General features: G+C 56.8%; 1 protein-coding gene across 2 annotated transcripts in view; it reads left to right on the top strand.

The window, feature by feature from the left end:
* Nucleotides 1-2,124: 2,124 nt before the first annotated feature.
* Nucleotides 2,125-19,004, top strand: part of PAX7 (paired box 7) — a 106,652-nt gene continuing 89,772 nt past the window's right edge. The window contains exons 1-4 of one of the 2 annotated variants that reach the window (XM_048326702.1): nucleotides 2,125-2,340; nucleotides 4,323-4,558; nucleotides 5,187-5,313; nucleotides 6,159-6,287. In XM_048326702.1, coding sequence (XP_048182659.1) covers nucleotides 2,256-2,340; nucleotides 4,323-4,558; nucleotides 5,187-5,313; nucleotides 6,159-6,287 — 577 coding nt within the window. In that variant the 5' untranslated portion in view covers nucleotides 2,125-2,255. Of the gene's footprint in view, nucleotides 2,341-4,322; nucleotides 4,559-5,183; nucleotides 5,314-6,158; nucleotides 6,288-19,004 lie in introns of both variants that reach the window. The other variant, XM_048326701.1, reaches the window with a different exon arrangement.

Below are 19,004 nucleotides of genomic sequence, written 5' to 3'. Positions count from 1 at the left end.
TTCCCAGGCTCCTTCCCCCGATCCCAGGCAATAATTGAATTAGGGCGGCAGGAATGCGCCGGGGCCGGGGCTCCGGGATTTCCCCCCCCCCCCCAAAAAAAAACTTCGGGAATTGGCGTTTTTTGGGACGCGAGGCTTTTTTCTCGCTCTCAGGAGCCCCAAAGTCGCGCCTGAGCCGCGCTCAGCGTTTGGGCGCAACTTGACACCTTGGGAAGAATTTTCATTTCGCGCTTTTCCCCCCTCGTTTTTTGGGTTATTTTGTATTTTTTGAGGGCGATCGGGATGGATTTGAGGCGTGGAAAAGGAAAAAAAAAAAAAAACAACCCCAAACCCCAAAACTGCGCAGGTTTAGGCGCGGGTTTAGGCTGAGCTTTGCCTGAGGAAGAAGCTAAAGATGCGGCCCAGGAGGGCTCCAGGCCGGGCTTTAATCCCAAAGCAAAGCGGGACAGGGCTGAGGGGGGACGGGACGAGGTTTGGGGACAGCATTTGGGGACAGCGGCGGCGCTGGCGCTCCCCGCCCCCTCCCGGGGGGGTTTTGGGCCGGGGGCGGCGGAGTTTTTAGGGCCGAGTCCCTTTTACAGCTGCGAACAAAAGGCAGCGCTGGCGCCGGCGTCACGTCCCGCTGCGCGCACATTCCCGCTCCCAAAGCTGCCGCTTTTTGGGGCAAAAACGGGAATTCTCCGACCCGCCAGTCACCCCCGGAAAGCGCGGCCAGCCCCCAGCCCGCCCCGTCATTAATGAGGTTGTTAATTAGTGAGGGAGGCATCTGGGGGCGGGGGAAGGTGTGGGGTGGCTGGGCCGGTCCCAAACGCGGCCCCACAGAGCTGGGGGCGGGATGAGCCATTCCCACCCCCCATGGAGGGATGGGAAAAGGGGGAAAAGCGGCTCCAAACCCCTTGGAAGGAGCGGGGTGAGGGGTGGGGAGCGCCGGGCTCGGGCGGGCACCTCTTAATTAATTAGCTAATTAATTGTTTATTTATTTATCGCGTTTATTTATTTAATTTTTTTTTAATTTCTCGCAATATTTTAAAAAAAAATTTGATTTTTTAATTTTAATTTTTAGTCATTTTAATTTTTATTCATTTTCATTTTTATTCATTTTCATTCATTTTTATTCATTTTCATTTTTATTCATTTTCATTTTTATTCATTTAAAATTTTTATTCATTTTAAATTTTTATTCATTTTAAATTTTTATTCATTTTAAATTTTTACTCATTTTTCGTTTTTTTTTCCCCAATTCTAACTTATCTCCGACTTCAATTTCTTTTTTTCTTTCATTTCTTATTATTTTTTTTCCCAAGCCACGCCGCAATTCCCCCACCCCGAGCCGGGCTCCCGCCTTTCCCCTCCTGGAATAGTCTTAGGAGGGGGGAAAAAAAACCCCCCAAAACCCCAAAACGAACACAAACGCTGCAATTCCCGAACTTTTCCCGCTCCCTTTCACCCCCATCTCTTTCCCATCCGCTCCGGGGGCTCCATGAGGAGCCTGCTAATGGACAATCATCCCAAAAAAAAACCTCTGGAGAAGGAGCGCGGGGCTCTGCTCCCATTGGTGCCGGGGCCCGGCGCGGATCCCCCTTCCCGGCCGCCCATAAAAGAAAGGAGCCGGAGCCTATCAGAGCCCGCCCGTCCTTCCCACCGCCCCAACTTCCCCGCTGGAGCAACTTCCAGCCCCCCTCCCTCCTCCTCCTCCTCCTCCTCCTCCATCCCTCCAGCGCCACAACCGCGCCGCGAGGAGCAAAACCCGCAGCGCACCGAGCGAATCCGGGGGGCCGCGGCTCCCCCCACGCTCTGCCCCCCGCCAGCCCTAAGCCAGCCCTAAGCCAGCCCTAAGCCCAGCCCAGCTCCCAGGCAACTTTGGCTGCGCCTTGCTCTTCCCGGGTGACATTCCAGCGGAGCGGCCGCTCGGGACGCAGCCCCCAAAACTTTCCCGGGAATTTCTGGTGGGTGATTCCCCCCCCCCCCCCCCCCCGCCCCGTCTCTCTCCTCACCCCTTTTTATTCGGCATTTTGATTTTTTGGGGGGTTGTTTTTGGCGATTCTTGCCGTCATTACCCTCTTTTTTCGCCCTCGGAGCCCACATTTCTCCCTTGTTTTGCAGCCGCTGGAAGGGCTGGGAAGGTTGGGATCGCCGCGGCTCCGTGGAGAGGCGGCCCCGCAGCCTCGCCCCGGTTCTCTCCCGGTTCTCCCGGGGCCCAGGGGTGTCCCCCCCACCCCCGGTTCTCTCTCGGCCGCCGCGACCCCTCCCCGACCATGGCAGCGCTGCCCGGGACGGTGCCGCGGATGATGCGCCCGGCGCCGGGGCAGAACTATCCCCGCACCGGCTTCCCGCTGGAAGGTAGGTCTGGAGAAGGGAAAAGCGCCGCTCCATCCCTCTGGAATTACCCGGGGGGGGCCCCTTCGGGCGGGGGTGCGGCTGAGCTCCGCTCCTGGGGGGTTCCCCACAGCAGCGTCCGACTCCTCATCCCCCCACCCAGCCCCTTCCCGCTGCGTATTCCCGGGATTTGCCTCGCTGTTCGCCCGCGTTTCGAGTGTTCCCGGGTATCCCGCGGGATTTTTGGGGCAGCTTCTCCCGCTTTGGGGTTTGGTTGTTTTTTTTTTTTTTTGGGAGGGGGTTTTGGGTTGTTTTTTTTTTTTTGAGGGGTTGGTTTTTTAACGTCCCGACAATTTCACCTCCGCGTCAAGGCGGGGGAAAACAACCAAATTGATGGGGTTTAACTTATGGAGGGGAGGGGGGGGGGATAGGAATAAAAACCTTTCGCCGGGGGTGTTCCAGGAGCAGCGGGAAGCCGGGATGTCCTTGGCTGCGGCTGGCGGAGCGGGGACTTGGGAGCTGTCACCTCGCCGAGTGTCACCCGCGCCTCCCTCCGCCGTGCCTTTGTCACGAGGGGAGTGATTATTGCCAGGCACACGCACTCCCCTAAAAAAAAAAAAAAAATTAAAAAAAAATTGGAAAAAGAAAAGAAAAAAAAAGGCAAATTTCGAGCGGGACCCCTCTGGCCGCATTGATTAAAGCGGGGAAAATTTCATCCCGCCCGTGCTCAAGTGGCGAATCCCAAACCTGCGGAAAACCACGCAGGCTGCAAAACACACAGGGCGCGGGGATTTGCTCAAGTGCTTTTCTGTAGCAAATGAAGTAAAACAGACGGCAAGGGAAAGGATCAAAGGATTACAACAATATTTGCACAACATGACTGGGAATAATGAAAGGAGAGAGCGGCCGGCGCTTTTAGCGGCTCTTGAATGTAAAATTGGCCACTCGAGTGTTATCTGTCGATAATGATACATCCAGGGAGCGCCGGCCAAAGTGACTCGGAATTAGCGGTGCATGATTCTGGCTAAATCGCCAGGCGGTTTCTGGAATCGACTTTTCTTTGTAGCGAGAAGGGAATAAAAAAAATAATAATAATAAAAAAAAGGGGGGGGGGAAGAGAAAAAAAATTAAAAAATAAATAAATTCCACCCCCCCTCTCCCCTCCAGCCTGGCGCAAATTGCCCAGCTGAGTTCTGCCCCCCTCCCGTCCTTCCTCCCCTCCTTTTCGCTTTAATTTCCAGCCTGTGAAATCGGGTTAATCTACAAGATTTACAGCGCGAGATATTCGAGAAATTGCGGAGGGGGCGAAGGAGCCGCCGCTGCCCCCGAGCCCGGGAGAGGCGGCGGCGAAGCGGCCGCGGGGTGAAACCCCCCCGAACCCACAAAAAAACCCCCGAACCCACAAAAAAAACCCTCAAAACCACCCCAAAATCCCCCCCGAGGGTGTTTCAGAGGTGATTCCCGAAAGTTTGTTTGAAAGCAGAGCTCCGTAAATCGAGGCGAGAAGCGGAGGGAGGTTTTTTGGGGGGAGAAACGGGAAGTTTTGGGAGGGTTTTGTCGCGCGGGTTTGGGTCTTGTCGCGTTTAAAGCGCCGGCTGTGATTTGAAACAAAGGTGCGAAACCCTAAATCCGGACACATTTCCAGGGATGGGCACACAGGGGGTGTCTCGGGAATGGGCGAGCGGCTCGGGGGGCGATTTTTATTTTCCCACTTTCCATGGGGAAAGTCTCCGGTGTGGTACCGGGATGAAACACCGGGATAAACAGCAGGGTAAACACCGGGATAAACACCGGGAGAAACACGGAGCGCAGGACACGGGCGAGATCTTTCCCCTTCTTTTAAACCCCTAAATCCCAGGAGAAAAGCGGGAGGTGCGGGGAAGGACGCGCCGCGTTCCGCTGGATTTTTTCCTCCAATTTTAACTTTTCCCCGTTTTGTTTTTTTTTTTTCTGATTTGGTTTTTTTTTTTGGGATCGGGTTTTTCCCCCCCATCTCTCCCTCGCAGTGTCCACCCCGCTGGGCCAGGGCAGGGTGAATCAGCTCGGAGGGGTTTTTATCAACGGGCGCCCGCTGCCCAACCACATCCGCCACAAGATCGTGGAGATGGCGCACCACGGCATCCGGCCCTGCGTGATCTCCCGGCAGCTCCGCGTCTCCCACGGCTGCGTTTCCAAAATCCTGTGCCGGTACCAGGAGACGGGATCCATCCGGCCCGGGGCCATCGGCGGCAGCAAGCCCAGGGTGAGTGCGCTGCGGGCACCGCGCGGAGCCGCCTTCCTTTCGTCCCAAAATGCCATCGGGTGGGGTTTTTTTTTTTTTGGGGGGGGGGGTGAGGGTGGGTGCAGCGCGAGTTTTCCAAGCTTTTTTATTATTATTATTTTCGGGGAAAAGGGGTTTTAATAAACCTGCGTTTTTCGGCCTCTGATGGGGAGAAAGTTGAAGGCGATGAATGAATGAAAGAGGGGGTTTTTTTGGGTCGCTTCCACGCGCAACAAGTGGCGCGATCGCGTTGGAGCGATTCCGTCGGGCCCCGCGGGTGCGGGGAGCGGGGAATTCGGGGATGTTTTGGGAAGAGCTGCTCAGAAACACCCCAAAAAGCGTCCCCTGGAGCTCCGGGTGATCCCACCCTGCCCGCTCTCCCGGCCCTCAGAGACTCCACTTTCAGGACGGCCAACATTCGGCCTTTTCCCAGCTTTATTTCCCCTTTCCCCCCTTCCCAATGCCCATTTTCCACCCCAAACCCAGCAGCCAGGGCCGAGCTGCGCTGCTCAGCGCTTCTTTTGAATTAAAAGCGCTTTTTCCCTCCTCTCCCTTCCCCTCTCTCCGCACCCTCGGGGACACCTCCGGCGCCCCTTGGTCACAAAAGCAGGTCGCGACTCCCGACGTGGAGAAGAAAATCGAGGAATACAAGCGGGAGAACCCCGGGATGTTCAGCTGGGAGATCCGGGACCGGCTGCTGAAGGACGGGCACTGCGACCGCAGCACGGTGCCCTCAGGTGAGAAGGCAGCTTGGCCACACCGCCCCCAACCCCCCCGAATCCCGTGGGAATGTTTATCCCACGGGAAAGGTTTTCCAGACGTTCCCAACCCTCCTGGTCTCTGCTTTGATGGAGGGGGGAAAATCATCCCAAGAAAAACCTAGGATAGGAGGGGGGATTTGTGCCCTGGCTGCTGGAAAAACAAACACAAGCCAACCCCTTTTCCCAACTTTTTCCAGCTCCCTGGAAAGCCGGGGGGATGCTGGGGCAGGGGGAGAGCCCCAGAGGAGCCCCCCAAATCCAGGGGGAAAGGGGAGCCCGGTCGGTCCCGCTGGGATTTGCTCGGTGGCGGGGGCTGCGCAGCGATGGGATCCCGACCTCACAGCCAGAGATCCCGACTGCCCATGGGAAGCGAGGCTGGATCCCAAATTTTAGCCTTCAGGGATGTGCCTGGGGTCTGGTGGGGCTCTGCAGGGCTTCGCTGTGAGGTCCCTGTGGGTTTTGGGGCGGCTGCGCCTTCTCTGTGGGGTGAGAACAGGCCCGGAGCTCCATCCCGGCTGTGCTTCCCATGGGGAGCTGGGGAGAAATTTGGGAATTTTGGGGACTTTTCCCGGTCCCGGAGCAGGTGGTGCCCCTGGGGACGCTGCCAGTGCCGGTGTCGGGCACATCCCGGTGCTGCTCGGGCCGTGGGGACGGCGAGCGGCGGGGTCCCACTTTGGCAATTTGGGGAACTCTTCGGGCGGTGCCGACAGGTGCATTCCCATGGGAAAAGGGGACACAAGGCCTCCTCCTGCCCCGCGGCATTCCCACTCTTCCCAGGCAGCTTATACTCGCCTTTCTGCCTTTGACTGTCCGAGGTTTAGTGAGTTCGATTAGCCGCGTGCTCCGCATCAAATTCGGGAAGAAAGAGGAAGACGAGGACTGCGACAAGAAGGAGGAGGACGGCGACAAGAAGGCCAAGCACAGCATCGACGGCATCCTGGGCGACAAAGGTACCGCGTGTGCCCGCGCCGCGCCGCGGGGGGGACATCGGGGCCACGGGATGGCTCCAGAACCGCTGCGTTTGGATTCCCCCCTTCCCCACCCCAAAAAGAAAAATCCCCGCTGGACGCGCAGAGGGGAGCGGGGCCGGCGGCGTTCCCAGGAGGAGGGAGAGTTGTCGGTGCTTTGCTCGGGATCAATTATCCATAAAAAGGGCCGGGAATGGCTGGAGAAGGGGGGGTGGGTGGTGGGGGGGGGGGGGTGGGAGAGGCGCCTCGGAGGCCGTAAATGAATTTGTTAAACAGATTTCGCTGCCGCCGCCTAAGTGGTCCCCTGGAACCGGGGCTGACAGGTGACCGATGGCGCCGATCAATATCAATTAGGGACGGGAGCCGCGAGCGCCGCGAGGCACCGAGGGGACACGGGGGGGATGGGGAGGGGTCCCCGGAGCGGGGCTGCACCCCCGAGTTATCCGGGGGAAATCATCCAGGGAAAATTATCCAGGGAAAAGCCTCGCGGGTGTTGGCGGAAGGCTCCGAGCCAGGCCGCTGGCGGGGTTGTGTTATCACCTCCCAAATCCGGCGTTTTCTGCCGAAGAATCCAACTTTTCGCGGCTGTGGATGCGGGGTTGGGGGTGAGGAGCTGCGGCGGGGGTGGGATTTGAGTGCGGGCAGCGCCGTGATTCCCCTTCCCCCAAAAAACCAGGTGGAATTTTGCGGGAGCATCCATGAGATTTGTCAGTGAAGGCGCTTGGAAAAACGGGAAACTTTGAGCCGCGGGAGGAGGAGCCGCTGGGTTTGGGCACAAAATGAGCTCCTTGTGGCGGAGCCCGGCGCCTTTTTGGGGGGGAAAACGGGCGGTTTTGGGAGTCTCGGGCAGCGGGAAATTGGGATTTGCCGGTTTTCTCCCGAATTGGTGCAAAGCGAGGACGGGCTGGGCCTGCTGGGGTTGAGCCGGAGTTGGAATTTTGGGGGATTTGTGGCATCGCCGCTGTGGGGGGTGAGCGGGGTTTTCCCCCAATCCCGGTGTGGGAATCGCTTCCAAACTTTCCCCGTCGCTCCCAAGTTTCCCCCCCAGTTTGGGACAAGGCGGGGCAATGGTGGCGTGGGGGGAATTTTGGGGCAGAAAAGGCTCCCCCGTGCTCCCATCAGTTGGAAATGAAGGTGCACAAAACGGGGTTTATTTTTTATTATTTTTTCCTTTTTTTAAAGGATCCGATCCCCCCACCTTTTTTTTCCCCCCCCCCTCCTCTTTTCCCAACCTTGAAGATGAACTTCACTTACAAAGACCTTCGAGTCTATTGAAGCTTTTTAAGGAAAAGATTCCTGCCCACAAAAGCAAACAGCGGAGGGGGGGAAAAAAAAAAGGAAAAAAAAAAAAAAGGAAAGAAAAAAAAAAGGAAAGAAAAAAAAAGAAAGAAAAATAAAAAGGAAAGAAAAAAAGGAAAGGAAAAAAAAGAAAGTAAAAAAAAAAGAAAAGAAAGAAAATAGGGAAGAAAAAAGAAAGAAAAAAGGGGAAAAAAAAGAAAGGGGGGGGGGAAAGGGGGAAAAACCCGAGGCTGCCTTAAAAACGGAGTAAAGGGATGGGGGAGGGAGGGCGCGTCCATTCTCATTCAAAATTCCGCGAGGAGGAGAAAAACTTTTGGACAAAGGGCCGAGGAGGGGAAGAAAGGGAGATAAATTATTCAAAACTCCCTGCTGTTAGATAGTTTTGTAATATTATCGGAGCGGCTGCTGCAGAAAGGCAGAGCCGTTGGACGCTGCAAAATGTTGCTGTGATTTGGAGAGGGGGGCGATGCTCATTTGCAAATCGGGGCCATTGTGTGGGCCAGGAGCTCCCCCCGCTCGCTTTTCGGGGTGTTTTTAGGTTTTATTAAAGTGGGGGGAAAGGAGATTTTGATGGCGGGGGGTGTTGTTTAAATTGAGTTTCGAGCCAGCGTGGCCGCTGGGGAAAATATCTTTATTTTTGAAAGCGTAGGTTGGTGAGGTGTTGTTTTTATTTTCTTTTTTCGCCGTCCCCGCGCGCGTTTTCATCGCCACCCCCCAAAAAGAACCCACACAAACAAAACAAAACCCAAAAAAGAATTTAAAAAAAAATCAGAATGCAGGAGCTGGGAGCTTTTTATCCCTGATTACCACGCAGAAAGTGCGTGTCAAGAGGCAAAACAAAACGCTCCCTTCTCCCTTCATGGGTGAGGCCGCGGACAAATCAAACACGAGCCCCCATTCCGGGATGAAAGGGGGCTAATTTGGGCAAATTCCCCATTGCCGGAGCCTGTGGAGCGCCGCGCTCCCTCGGAGCGCGCAGAATCCGCCTCTCCCAGCCCCGCAGAGAAATCCCAATTTATCAGCAATTCCCTTTTTTTTTTTTTTTTATGGTCGCGCCCCGGCTGCGCCGAGTGCGGAGAAATCCCCCCCCAAAAAAACCCCACTTGAATTCGGGGGTTTTTGGGGTGCGGGGCGGGCTCTGCGCATCTCCAAAGCCGCGGCTGCAAAAGAAGCGTCCGAAATTCCAAATTTCCCGCCGCCCGGGCGGGTTTTAACGCCTGGGAAAGTTTTAATGGCCCCAATTAAGATAATTGATGATCCCGCTTGTAAAACACTGGCGGGCGGCGGCTGCGCGCTGGGAAACGCCGCGAATTCTGCTCGGAGGAAAAAAAAAAAGAACCCAACCCCGCAGTTTGTGCTTGGAAAAAAAACCCAACCCCGCAGTTTGTGCTTGGAAAAAAAACCCAACCCCGCAGTTTGTGCTTGGAAAAAAAACCCAACCCCGCAGTTTGTGCTTGGAGAAAAACCCAACCCCGCAGTTTGTGCTTGGAGAAAAACCCAACCCCGCAGTTTGTGCTTGGAAGAAAAACCCAACCCCGCAGTTTGTGCTTGGAGAAAAACCCAACCCCGCAGTTTGTGCTTGGAAAAGCCGCGATTTCTGCTCGGACACGACGCGATTTTGCACCCCACAACTAAAACCTCTGCGGAGCTCTTTGCCCCCTCCACCCAAATTTTATTCCCCGCTAAAACAAACCCATCCTCGCGCGGCCGGAGGGCGGCGGGGGGAGAGGGATGATTTTTTATCAATTTCCGCGTCTCCAAGCGAATTCTCCCTCCGAGAGCTGCGGAGGGAGGGGGGGGGGGGGGGGGGGGGAAGGAGGAAAAAAACTTTATTTTGGCTTTTTTTTTTTTTTTAAATCTCTCTTTTTTTCTTCTTCTTCTTCTTTTTTTTTTTTTTAAGTTTTTTTTTTTTAATTTTTTTTTCCTTTCCGCTGCTGCCAAACGCTCCGTGGCGGGTTCTCCTCGCGGGGAGCCGGGGGAAGACAGCCCTAAATGCTCTCTCTTTTTAAGTGGGAAAGAAAGCTTCCACCCTGCGCCTGTTTCTTTCTATCGTCTGCTTGGCATTTAATAATGTTAAGACTTATTAGAGCTGGTAATGAAAACTGTGGCTGTTGAATAGGGAGCTGTGTTGGAGAAGGGTGTAATAGCTCCAAGGCATGCTAAGAAATGTATTTATCCCCAATCAGTACTCACTCTCTGAGTTCCCAGCACAAACGTTAAGTTGAAGGGTTTTAAGGCAGATTAAATTGAGCCTTTATTTCTTTGCACTTTCATCTTTAAACGGCTCACTCCAGCTAGCCCTGGGCGGATATTCATGAGGCTTCACTTTGGGTTTCTTTTTTTTTTTTTTTTTTTAATATTTATTTATTTATTTATTTAATAGAGATATCCTTGTTAAGAGCGAGTTGTTGTTGTTGCTGTTGTTGTTGTTATTATTATTATTATTATTACTATTATTATTATTATTTGGGGTTGTTGTTATTTATTAGGGCCGGCGGGGAGGGGGACGCGCCGCTCTCCCCCTCGCTGGGAGGTGCAGGGGGTGGGAATTTGGGCACCCCCAAATTTTGGGGGGGGCGCCGCTCGGGGGGCTTGATGGGGAGGGGGAATTAATTGCGGCCAATTAATTGGGGGGGAGGGGGGGTCTGGGGATGGCGCTGCTGGAGGGGAAGCTCGGGGGTCACCCCCACCTCGGGAGGGTCACCCCCACCCCGACCGTGTCACCCCCGGGCCGCAGCTGCCCCCTCCCCCCCCGGAGCCCCGCGGGATGCTCGCAGGGACCCCCGGCTCGGTTGCGGATTTGGGGTGGAAAAGCGGATTTTTAGGGAATTCTCCGCCCTGCCCCGCACCTCCGCACTCCGCTTCGTGCGTCCCCCTCCACCCCCGAGCTTGTGCCCCGGCAGATTTTGGGGAAGAGCGGCGGGACTGGGGTTCCTTGGAAGTGGGGGAAGGTGAGACCAGCGTTTGGGGGGGGGCAAAGGACAATTCCACCCGGGAGCAGCCGCGTTTTTGGGGAGCCGCGGGGAGACTTTGGAAGGTCCTGCCCGATTTGACGGAGCTCGGGGAGGGAGAAGGGGGGGACAAAGAGGGGGACACCCCCCCAAAAAAAGCTGGGAAGGGGCTTTGTTCCCCACGGCGGGAGCGAGGAGCGGAGGGAAGCGGCGCTGGCGGGGCCGATTGATCAGCAAACAATCGGCGTGGGTTTAAAAACCAACAAGCGGCTCCTCTGTAAATGTGTGTTTAGAAGCGCGATGGGGGGGGCCGGGACGGGGGGAACCGGGAGCAGCCACTTCATCAAATCAAGGGATTACCAAAGGTTGGCAATCTAATCAAACAGAGCCCAGGCGGGATTTGTGAGTGTTGCGAGCGGGATCAGCTCTAATAATGGGGGGCAGGAAAGAGATAGGGAGGTGTCAAGCAATTCATTGGCTTTAGGCTGAGTTATTCCGTGCATATTTCAGGCCGAGAGAGGAGAGGGAAAAGAGGGAGGGGAAAAAAAAATTATGGAAAAAAAAAAAGCAGGGAGAAGGGAGAGGGAGGAAGGGGGGGGGGGATGGATGCGAGCACACACGGAGCTTACATGTCACAAAAAAAGCTGAGACAAATGAGGTACAACAATAAACACAGATAACAATTACAAAGGCAAACAGTGGCTTTTGGGAACGAGTAGCTGCAGAACCTGGGCTACATAAACAAAGTCGGCGAATGTTTGCAAGATAAACTCCTGCCTAAATCGAGTGTGACGGCGGGGAGAGAAGAGAGGAGGAGAGATAAGGTTGGAGAGGGGAATGAACGAGAATAATCGAACACGAGGCGCTTGGCAAAAAAAAAAAGAAGAAAAACCCCAAACTTAAGGATGCGGCGAGCGGGGTTCGGCTGTGCGGGGAGGAGTGAGGGGATTTTAGGGAGATGTTTGTGATCCTGGGCTCCTTTGGGGTTGGGGGTTTTTCTTTTCCTCTTTCCCGGCGTCGTTCCCTCCCCCCCCCCGCCATCTCCCTGCTTTGGGGGAGAAGAAAAGGTTCAAATCCCGGAGCGCGGGGAGTGGGAAGGGAAATCTCGGGATCAGAGGCAGGTGGGGTTCGCCCGGGACGGGAGAGGAAGTGCACGGGAGACGTTTTAATGTGGAATTTGGAGGTGATTTCATGACCCGGGGCGGGTAGGAAGCGGGTTTTGGGCGACGGGGTGGAGATGGAGGAGCGATAGAGCCGCGCAGGAAGGAAGCGGGGAGGTCTCGTCCTAATCCCGGGTTTGGGCCCTAATTGGGCCGGGAGAGAGGGGGCAGGGTTGGAATCAAGGCAGGGAAGGCTGAGAGGGAACTGCGTGACCCGGGGGATGCTGGAAACCAACAGATCCCCCCCAGAAAACGCCGCTTTTAACCCAAAATCATCTCAAGGAGCAGCTCAGGGCCGCGCTGGGGTCTCGCTCTCCCGCGGAGCCGCGGCCGTGCGGATCTTTCCAAACGAGAATTGTGCGCCAAAGAGGGGGAGAGACGTGTCTGCAGCGTGGTTAAAGGAATTAGATATTTACCAGTTTGAAATAAGCCTGGTTCTGGGAGGAAAAAAAAAAAAAAAAGGAAAAAAAAAAGGAGAGAGAGAGAGAGCGGAGATGAGACGGGAGAACACTTCAAACGAATTCATCATCTGGAGTGGCGAAGGGGAGATTTAGAGACAGTATTGGGAAGTTATTTAGATATTAATAACATATTTTCCTGAGGCGTCAGGAGTGCCTCCATCCGCACTTTTTTTCTCGCAGCTATTTGGCTGGGTGAAATACGGGAGACCCAAATGTTGGGAAGAGATAACGCAATCAGCCGAGCCCTGGTCCTGCGACTGCATCACGGCGTTAAACCCGGATTAACCTCCCCTTTCCAGCCCCCCCACCCCCGACGCCGCCGTTCCACCTCCCCCCCAAAATTCCCCCCCCCACCACCCCCACGAGGAGCTTTTTCCAAATTTTTTCAGGGGAATTTCCATGGATTTTCAGGCACGTATGACAGTGGCCTTAAAGAGGGAAGGGACTCGCTGGAGCATTGGGGTGAGGGGGCTGGGGGCAAAAGGATCTTTGGGGAAATTGCGTTTGCCACAAAAGGGGGGGGGAAAAAAAAGGCAAATCGGGGCCCCTCTGCAGACCTGGGCTCTGCGGATATTCCGTATTTATGGACGTTATTCTTAAAAAGAAGGGGGCAGGGAAAAAAAAAAAGCTCGTTTCATTCAGCCGCCGCTTTTCTCTCCTCTCCCCCCGCGGGGTTTTATTCGCCTTCTTGTGGGTTTTTAAATAAATTCTGTGGTTATTTCATGGGAACTTCGGCCTGGTTTGGACTCTGGGGTTTTGTTTTTTTTTTTGGGGGGGGGGGGGGTCAGGAGATGCTGAGGGGGTCTCAGGTGGGGAAGGAGGGATCCGAGGTGGGAAAGGGGAGCGCTGAGTGGCAGATGCTGAGGGGGTGGCGGAGGAGCCAGACCCCCCTGGATTTGGGGTTTTGGGGGGCTCCTGGCCCCCTGTTCCCCTCTCATCCCAGGAAAATGAAGGAGCTGGGAAGCGCAGGTGCAGCACTGGCAGGGAGCAGAGTTCCCGATGGGGGTCGCTGGATCCCCTCCCCCCCCCCCCCCCGCTTCCTCCCAAAAATCCCCTCCACCTCTTCCTCCTCCCTCTTCCTCCTCCTCCTCCTCCTCATTCCCGGCTCATCCCCGAGCTGGCACCCGGCGGGAGCGCACCGCAGAAGGAATTCGGTGTCACTACTGCGTGTTTATAAAGACATTTGTCACCCGGAGCTGGGGACAGCAGGGGAAGGAAGGGGCCGGGGGGCGCGGGGGAGGGCGAGCGGAGCTGGGTTTGAACGGCAGAACGCGGGTGATGAGGGTGATGAGGATGATGAGGGTGATGAGGGTGATGAGGGTGATGAGGGTGATGAGGGTGATGAGGGCGATGAGGATGATGAGGGTGATGAGGGTGATGAGGGTGATGAGGATGATGAGGGTGATGAGGGCGATGAGGGTGATGAGGGCAATGAGGGTGATGAGGATGATGAGGGCGATGAGGATGACGAGGGTGATGAGGGTGATGAGGGCGATGAGGGTGATGAGGGTGATGAGGGTGATGAGGATCATGAGGGTGATGAAGGTGATGAGGGTGATGAGGGTGATGAGGGTGATGAGGATGATGAGGGCGATGAGGATGATGAGGATGATGAGGGCGATGAGGATGATGAGGGTGATGAGGGTGATGAGGGCGATGAGGATGATGAGGATGAGGGTGATGAGGATGATGAGGATGATGAGGACGATGAGGATGATGATGGTGGCGATATTTTGGGAGCACCGTCCAGGACTGACCCGTGCGCTTGAACGGCCCTCGGGGCTGTCGGGAGGGACAGGGGGTGTTGGAGCTTCTCGGGGAGGGTTTGGAGCTCCTCAGGGAGGATTTGGAGCTCCTTGGAGGTGTTTGGAGCTCCTCAGGGAGGGTTTGGAGCTCCTTGGAGGTGTTTGGAGCTCCTCAGGGAGGATTTGGAGCTCCTTGGAGGTGTTTGGAGCTCCTCAGCGAGGGTTTGGAGCTCCTCAGGGAGGGTTTGGAGCTCCTCAAGGAGGATTTGGAGCTTCTCGGGGTGGGTTTGTAACTCCTTGGGGAGGGTTTGGAGCTCCTCGGGGAGGATTTGGAGCTCCTCGGGGAGGGTTTGGAGCTCCTCAGGGAGGATTTGGAGCTCCTTGGAGGTGTTTGGAGCTCCTCAGCGAGGGTTTGGAGCTCCTCAGGGAGGGTTTGGAGCTCCTCAAGGAGGATTTGGAGCTTCTCGGGGTGGGTTTGTAACTCCTTGGGGAGGGTTTGGAGCTCCTCGGGGAGGATTTGGAGCTCCTCGGGGAGGGTTTGGAGCTCCTCAGGGAGGATTTGGAGCTCCTTGGAGGTGTTTGGAACTCCTCAGGGAGGGTTTGGAGCTCCTTGGAGGTGTTTGGAGCTCCTCAGCGAGGGTTTGGAGCTCCTCAGGGAGGGTTTGGAGCTTCTCGGGGTGGGTTTGTAACTCCTTGGGGAGGGTTTGGAGCTCCTCGGAGTGGGTTTGGAGCTCCTCGGAGTGGGTTTGGAGCTCCTCGGAGTGGGTTTGGAGCTCCTCGGGGGAAGTTTGGAGCTCCTTGGAGAGGGTTTGGAGCTCCTGGGGGGAAGTTTGGAGCTCCTCGGAGAGGGTTTGGAGCTCCTCGGAGTGGGTTTGGAGCTCCTTGGAGAGGGTTTGGAGCTCCTCGGGGGAAGTTTGGAGCTCCTCGGAGTGGGTTTGGAGCTCCTTGGACGGGGTTTGGAGCTCCTTGGACGGGGTTTGGAGCTCCTCGGGGAGGGTTGGAACTCTTCGGGGAGGGTCTGGAGCTCCTCGGGAAAGGCTGCAACTTCTCGCGGGGAGCCGCATCCCCTTGGAGGGGCTGGGAAAGGGGAGAAGGGCCTGGAAATGAAAAAAACCAAAGCAAGGCCAAGAAAAAGCAGAAGTAGGTGAGGAAAAGTCGAGGCAGCTCGAGGAAATTGAGAAGCTTTAGAGCCTTTGATCCTTGGATGCTTTCCCTTATCAGAAACATTTGCGGTGACACCGCCACAAAGGGAGTTCAGCACATTACAGGCGGCTCGGGCCGCGCGCAGGAGCCGCTCGCTGTTAATTAGCGGCCGCTCCGTCTGGTGGGACACGCGAGATCTGAGGCTGCACATTTCGTGCTTGGCTGGCTCCGGCTCCGCTGGTGAACCGCGGCTTCTCCGCGGCTTCTCCGCGGCCTCTCCGGGGCTCTGCGGGGCTCTCTGGGGCTCTGGGGGACCGGGGCTCTCCGAGGGTTGGGCCGGGGCTCTTCCCGGACTCTTCCCGGACTCTCCTCGGGCTCGCCTCGGACTCTCCCCGGGCCTCTCCCGGGGCTCTCCGGGGCTGTTTGGGGCTCTCCTCGGGGCTCTCCTCGGACTCTCCCCGGGGCTCTCCGGGCCCTCCTCGGGGCTCTCACCGGGGCTCTTTGGGACTCTCCCCGGCCTCTCCTCGGGACTCTCCCCGGCCTCTCCTCGGACTCTCCCCAGGGCTCTCCTCGGGGCTCTCCCCGGAGCTCTTTGGGGTTCTCCCCCGGGCTCTCTCCGCGGATTCTCCCTGGGCTCTCCTCGGGGCTCTTTGGGGCTCTCCCCAGGCTCTCCTCGGAGCTCTCCCCAGGCTCTCCTCGGGGCTCTCCCCGGGGTTCTTTGGGGCTCTCCCCGGGCTCTCCTCGGAGCTCTCCCCAGGCTCCCCTCGGGCTCTCCTCGGGCTCGCCTCGGGCTCTCCCCGGACTCTCTCCGGGGCTCTTTGGGGCTCTTCCCGGACTCTCCTCGGGCTCTTCTCAGGCTCTCCTCGGGGCTCTCCTCGGGCTTTCCCTGGGCTCTCCTCGGGGCTCTCTTCGGGGCTCTCTTCGGGGCTCTCTTCGGGGCTCTCCCCGGACTCTCCCCGGGCTCCCCTCGGACTCTCCCCGGGCTCTCCTCGGGGCTCTTTGGGACTCTCCCCGGCCTCTCCCCCGGGCTCTCCCCGGGCCTCTCCTCGGGCTCTCCTCGGGCTCTGCGGGGCCGGGGCGCCGAGCTCATGGATCAGGAATATCGTGAGGAATATCGTGAGGAATATCGCGACCTCCGCACGGCCGGGGCAGGGCAGGGCTCGCTCACTGATGAATCCGCGGCTGCCGCGAGGTTTTTGGGAGCGCGGCTTTGGAGGGAAATGTTGGGAAGGACTTCCAGAAGGAGCAGCCAAGTTTTCCTCCTCAGGAGCGCGGGAAGGAGGGATTGAGGCCGTAGGGGAATGTCCCAGCCCCGGGACGCTCCCTCCGCCTCCACCTGATCCCGAGCGGGGTTTTTTGGGAGCGGAGGGAAAGTTGGGGTTCCAAGAGGGGGCGGCTTTCCCCAGGACCGGGCCGGACCCTGCTCTGCCCCATAAAAGGTGTCCCACTGCCCCATAGAGAGAGGGGTGTCCCAAAGGACGTGCCCTGATCCCAAAGGATTCTCCCTGCCCCTAAGATGCTCTCTGCCCCCAAAGGATGCTTCCTGATCCCAAAGGATGCTTCCTGATCCCAAAGGACGCTCCCCGACCCCAAAGGATTCTCCCTGTCCCCAAAGATGCTCCCTAATCCCAAAGGACACTCCCTGTCCCCAAAGTTGATCCCTGATCCCAAAGACACTTCCTGTCCCTAAAGATGCTCCCTGATCCCAAAGGATGCTCCCTGATCCCAAAGGGCGCTCCCTGATCCCAAAGGGTGCTCTCTGATCCCAAAGATGCTCCCTGATCCCAAAGGACACTCTCTGACCCCAAAGGACACTCCCGGCCCCCAAAAAGACAGTCCCTGCCCCCAAAGGATCCTCCTGTGCCCCCAAAGATGCTCCCTGCCCCTAAAGAACGCTTCCTGGTCCAAAGGACTGTCTCTGATCCCAAAGGATGCTTTCTGCCCCAAAGGACACTCCCCGATCCAAAGGATTCTCCCTGTCCCCAAAGGACGCTCCCTGTCCCCCAAAGATGCTCCTGACTCCAGAGGACACTCCCTGCCCCTAAAGATGCTCTCTGTCCCTAAAGATGCTCTCTGTCCCCAAAGGACACTCCCTGATCCCAAAGGCGCTCCCTGACCTCAAAAGACACTTCCTGATCCCAAAGGACTCTCCCTGATCTCAAATGACTCTACCTGTCCCTAAAGATGCTCCCCTGATCCCAAAAGACGCTCCCTGATCCCAAAGGACACTCCCTGTCCCTAAAGACGCTCCCTGTCCCCAAAGGACGCTCCTTGATCCCAAAGAACCCTCCCTGCCCCCAAAGGACTCTCCCTGTCCCCAAAGATGCTCCCTGACCCCAGAGGACACTCCCTGCCCCTAAAGATGCTCTCTGCCCTCAAAGGACCCTCCCTGCCCCCAAAGGACTCTACCCATCCCTAAAGATGCTCCCTGATCCCAAAGGATTCTCTCTGATCCCAAAGGACGCTCCCTGATCCCAAAGGGACGTGCCCTGATCCTGAAGGATTCTCCCTGTCCCCAAAGGATGCTCCCTACCCCCAAAGGACTTTCCCTGTCCCTAAAAAGGGTCCCTGATCCCAAAGGATTCTCTCTGATCCCAAAGGACACTACCTGTCCCCAAAGGACTCTCCCTGTCCCTAAAGACGCTCCCTGATCCCAAAGGACACTCCCTGATCCCAAAGGACGCTCCCTGATCCCAAAGGACACTCTTTGATCCCAAAGGACTCTCCCTGCCCCCAAAGGACACTCCCTGTCCCTAAAGATGCTCCCTGATCCCAAAGGACTCCCCGTGGCCCTAAAGGACGCTCCCTGCCCCCAAGGGGCGCTCCCTGATCCCAAAGGACGTGCCCTGATCCCAAAAGGATTCTCTCTGTCCCCAAAATGCTCTCTGCCCCCAAAGGACGCTCCCTGCCCTCAAAGGACGCTCCCTGATCCCAAAGGACACTCCCTGATCCCAAAGGACGCTCCCTGATCCCAAAGAACCCTCCCTGCCCCCAAAGGACTCTCCCTGTCCCTAAAGGACGCTCCCTGATCCCAAAGGACTCTCCCTGTCCCTAAAGATGCTCCCTGATCCCAAAGGATTCTCTCTGATCCCAGAGACGCTCCCTGATCCCAAAGGACTCTCCCTGCCCCCAAAGGACACTCTTTGATCCCAAAGGACGCTCCCTGATCCCAAAGGACACTCTTTGATCCCAAAGGACTCTTCCTGCCCCCAAAGGACACTCCCTGTCCCTAAAGATGCTCCCTGATCCCAAAGGACGCTCCCTGATCCCAAAGGGCCCTCCCTGCCCCCAGAGGACTCCCCCTGCCCCTACAGGACTCCCCCTGCCCCTACAGGATGCCCCCTGACCCTACAGGATGCCCCCTTGCCCCGGGACGTGCCGGGGGGGGCTCGGTGGCACCCCGATCCTTTTTCCCCACCCCCCCCGTGCCGGGGCCGAGGGAGGAAAACCCTTCTTGGTTTTCCCTCTCCCCTCATTTTTGGGATTTGGTGGTGTTGTTGTTCCTAAATGTGGGATCAGCCCCGGCCTGACCCGGGTGGGGTTTGGGGTCGGGGGGAGCCCCCAGGCCCGACCCCAAGAGCGCCGAGATCAAAGCGCGGCGGCACCTCCGGAACTGGGGCGGAGGGGGAGGGGAGGGGGGGTGGGGACGGTTCTGGACCCGCCGTGCCCGAACCCGAGGGGAATCCGGGAAAAAATGGGATTTTCCAAGGGAATCCGGGAAAAAAAAAAGGGATTTTCCAAGGGAATCCGGGAAAAAAAATGGGATTTTCCAGTTTTCCAAGGGAATTCTGGAGTTTAAAAGAGCGATTTTCCAGTTTTCCAAGGGAATCTGGGGGGAAAAACGGGATTTTCCAGGTTTCCAAGGGAATTCTGGATTAAAATCCCCCCATTTTCCAGTTTTCCAAGAGAATCCTCGGGAAAAGAAGGCCATTTTCCAGTT

Source organism: Corvus hawaiiensis, chromosome 22 (genome assembly GCF_020740725.1).
Source record: "Corvus hawaiiensis isolate bCorHaw1 chromosome 22, bCorHaw1.pri.cur, whole genome shotgun sequence".
Lineage (NCBI taxonomy): Eukaryota > Metazoa > Chordata > Aves > Passeriformes > Corvidae > Corvus > Corvus hawaiiensis.
The sequence above is the reverse complement of the archived record's forward strand: the minus strand, read 5'-3'. Positions and strand labels throughout refer to the sequence as shown.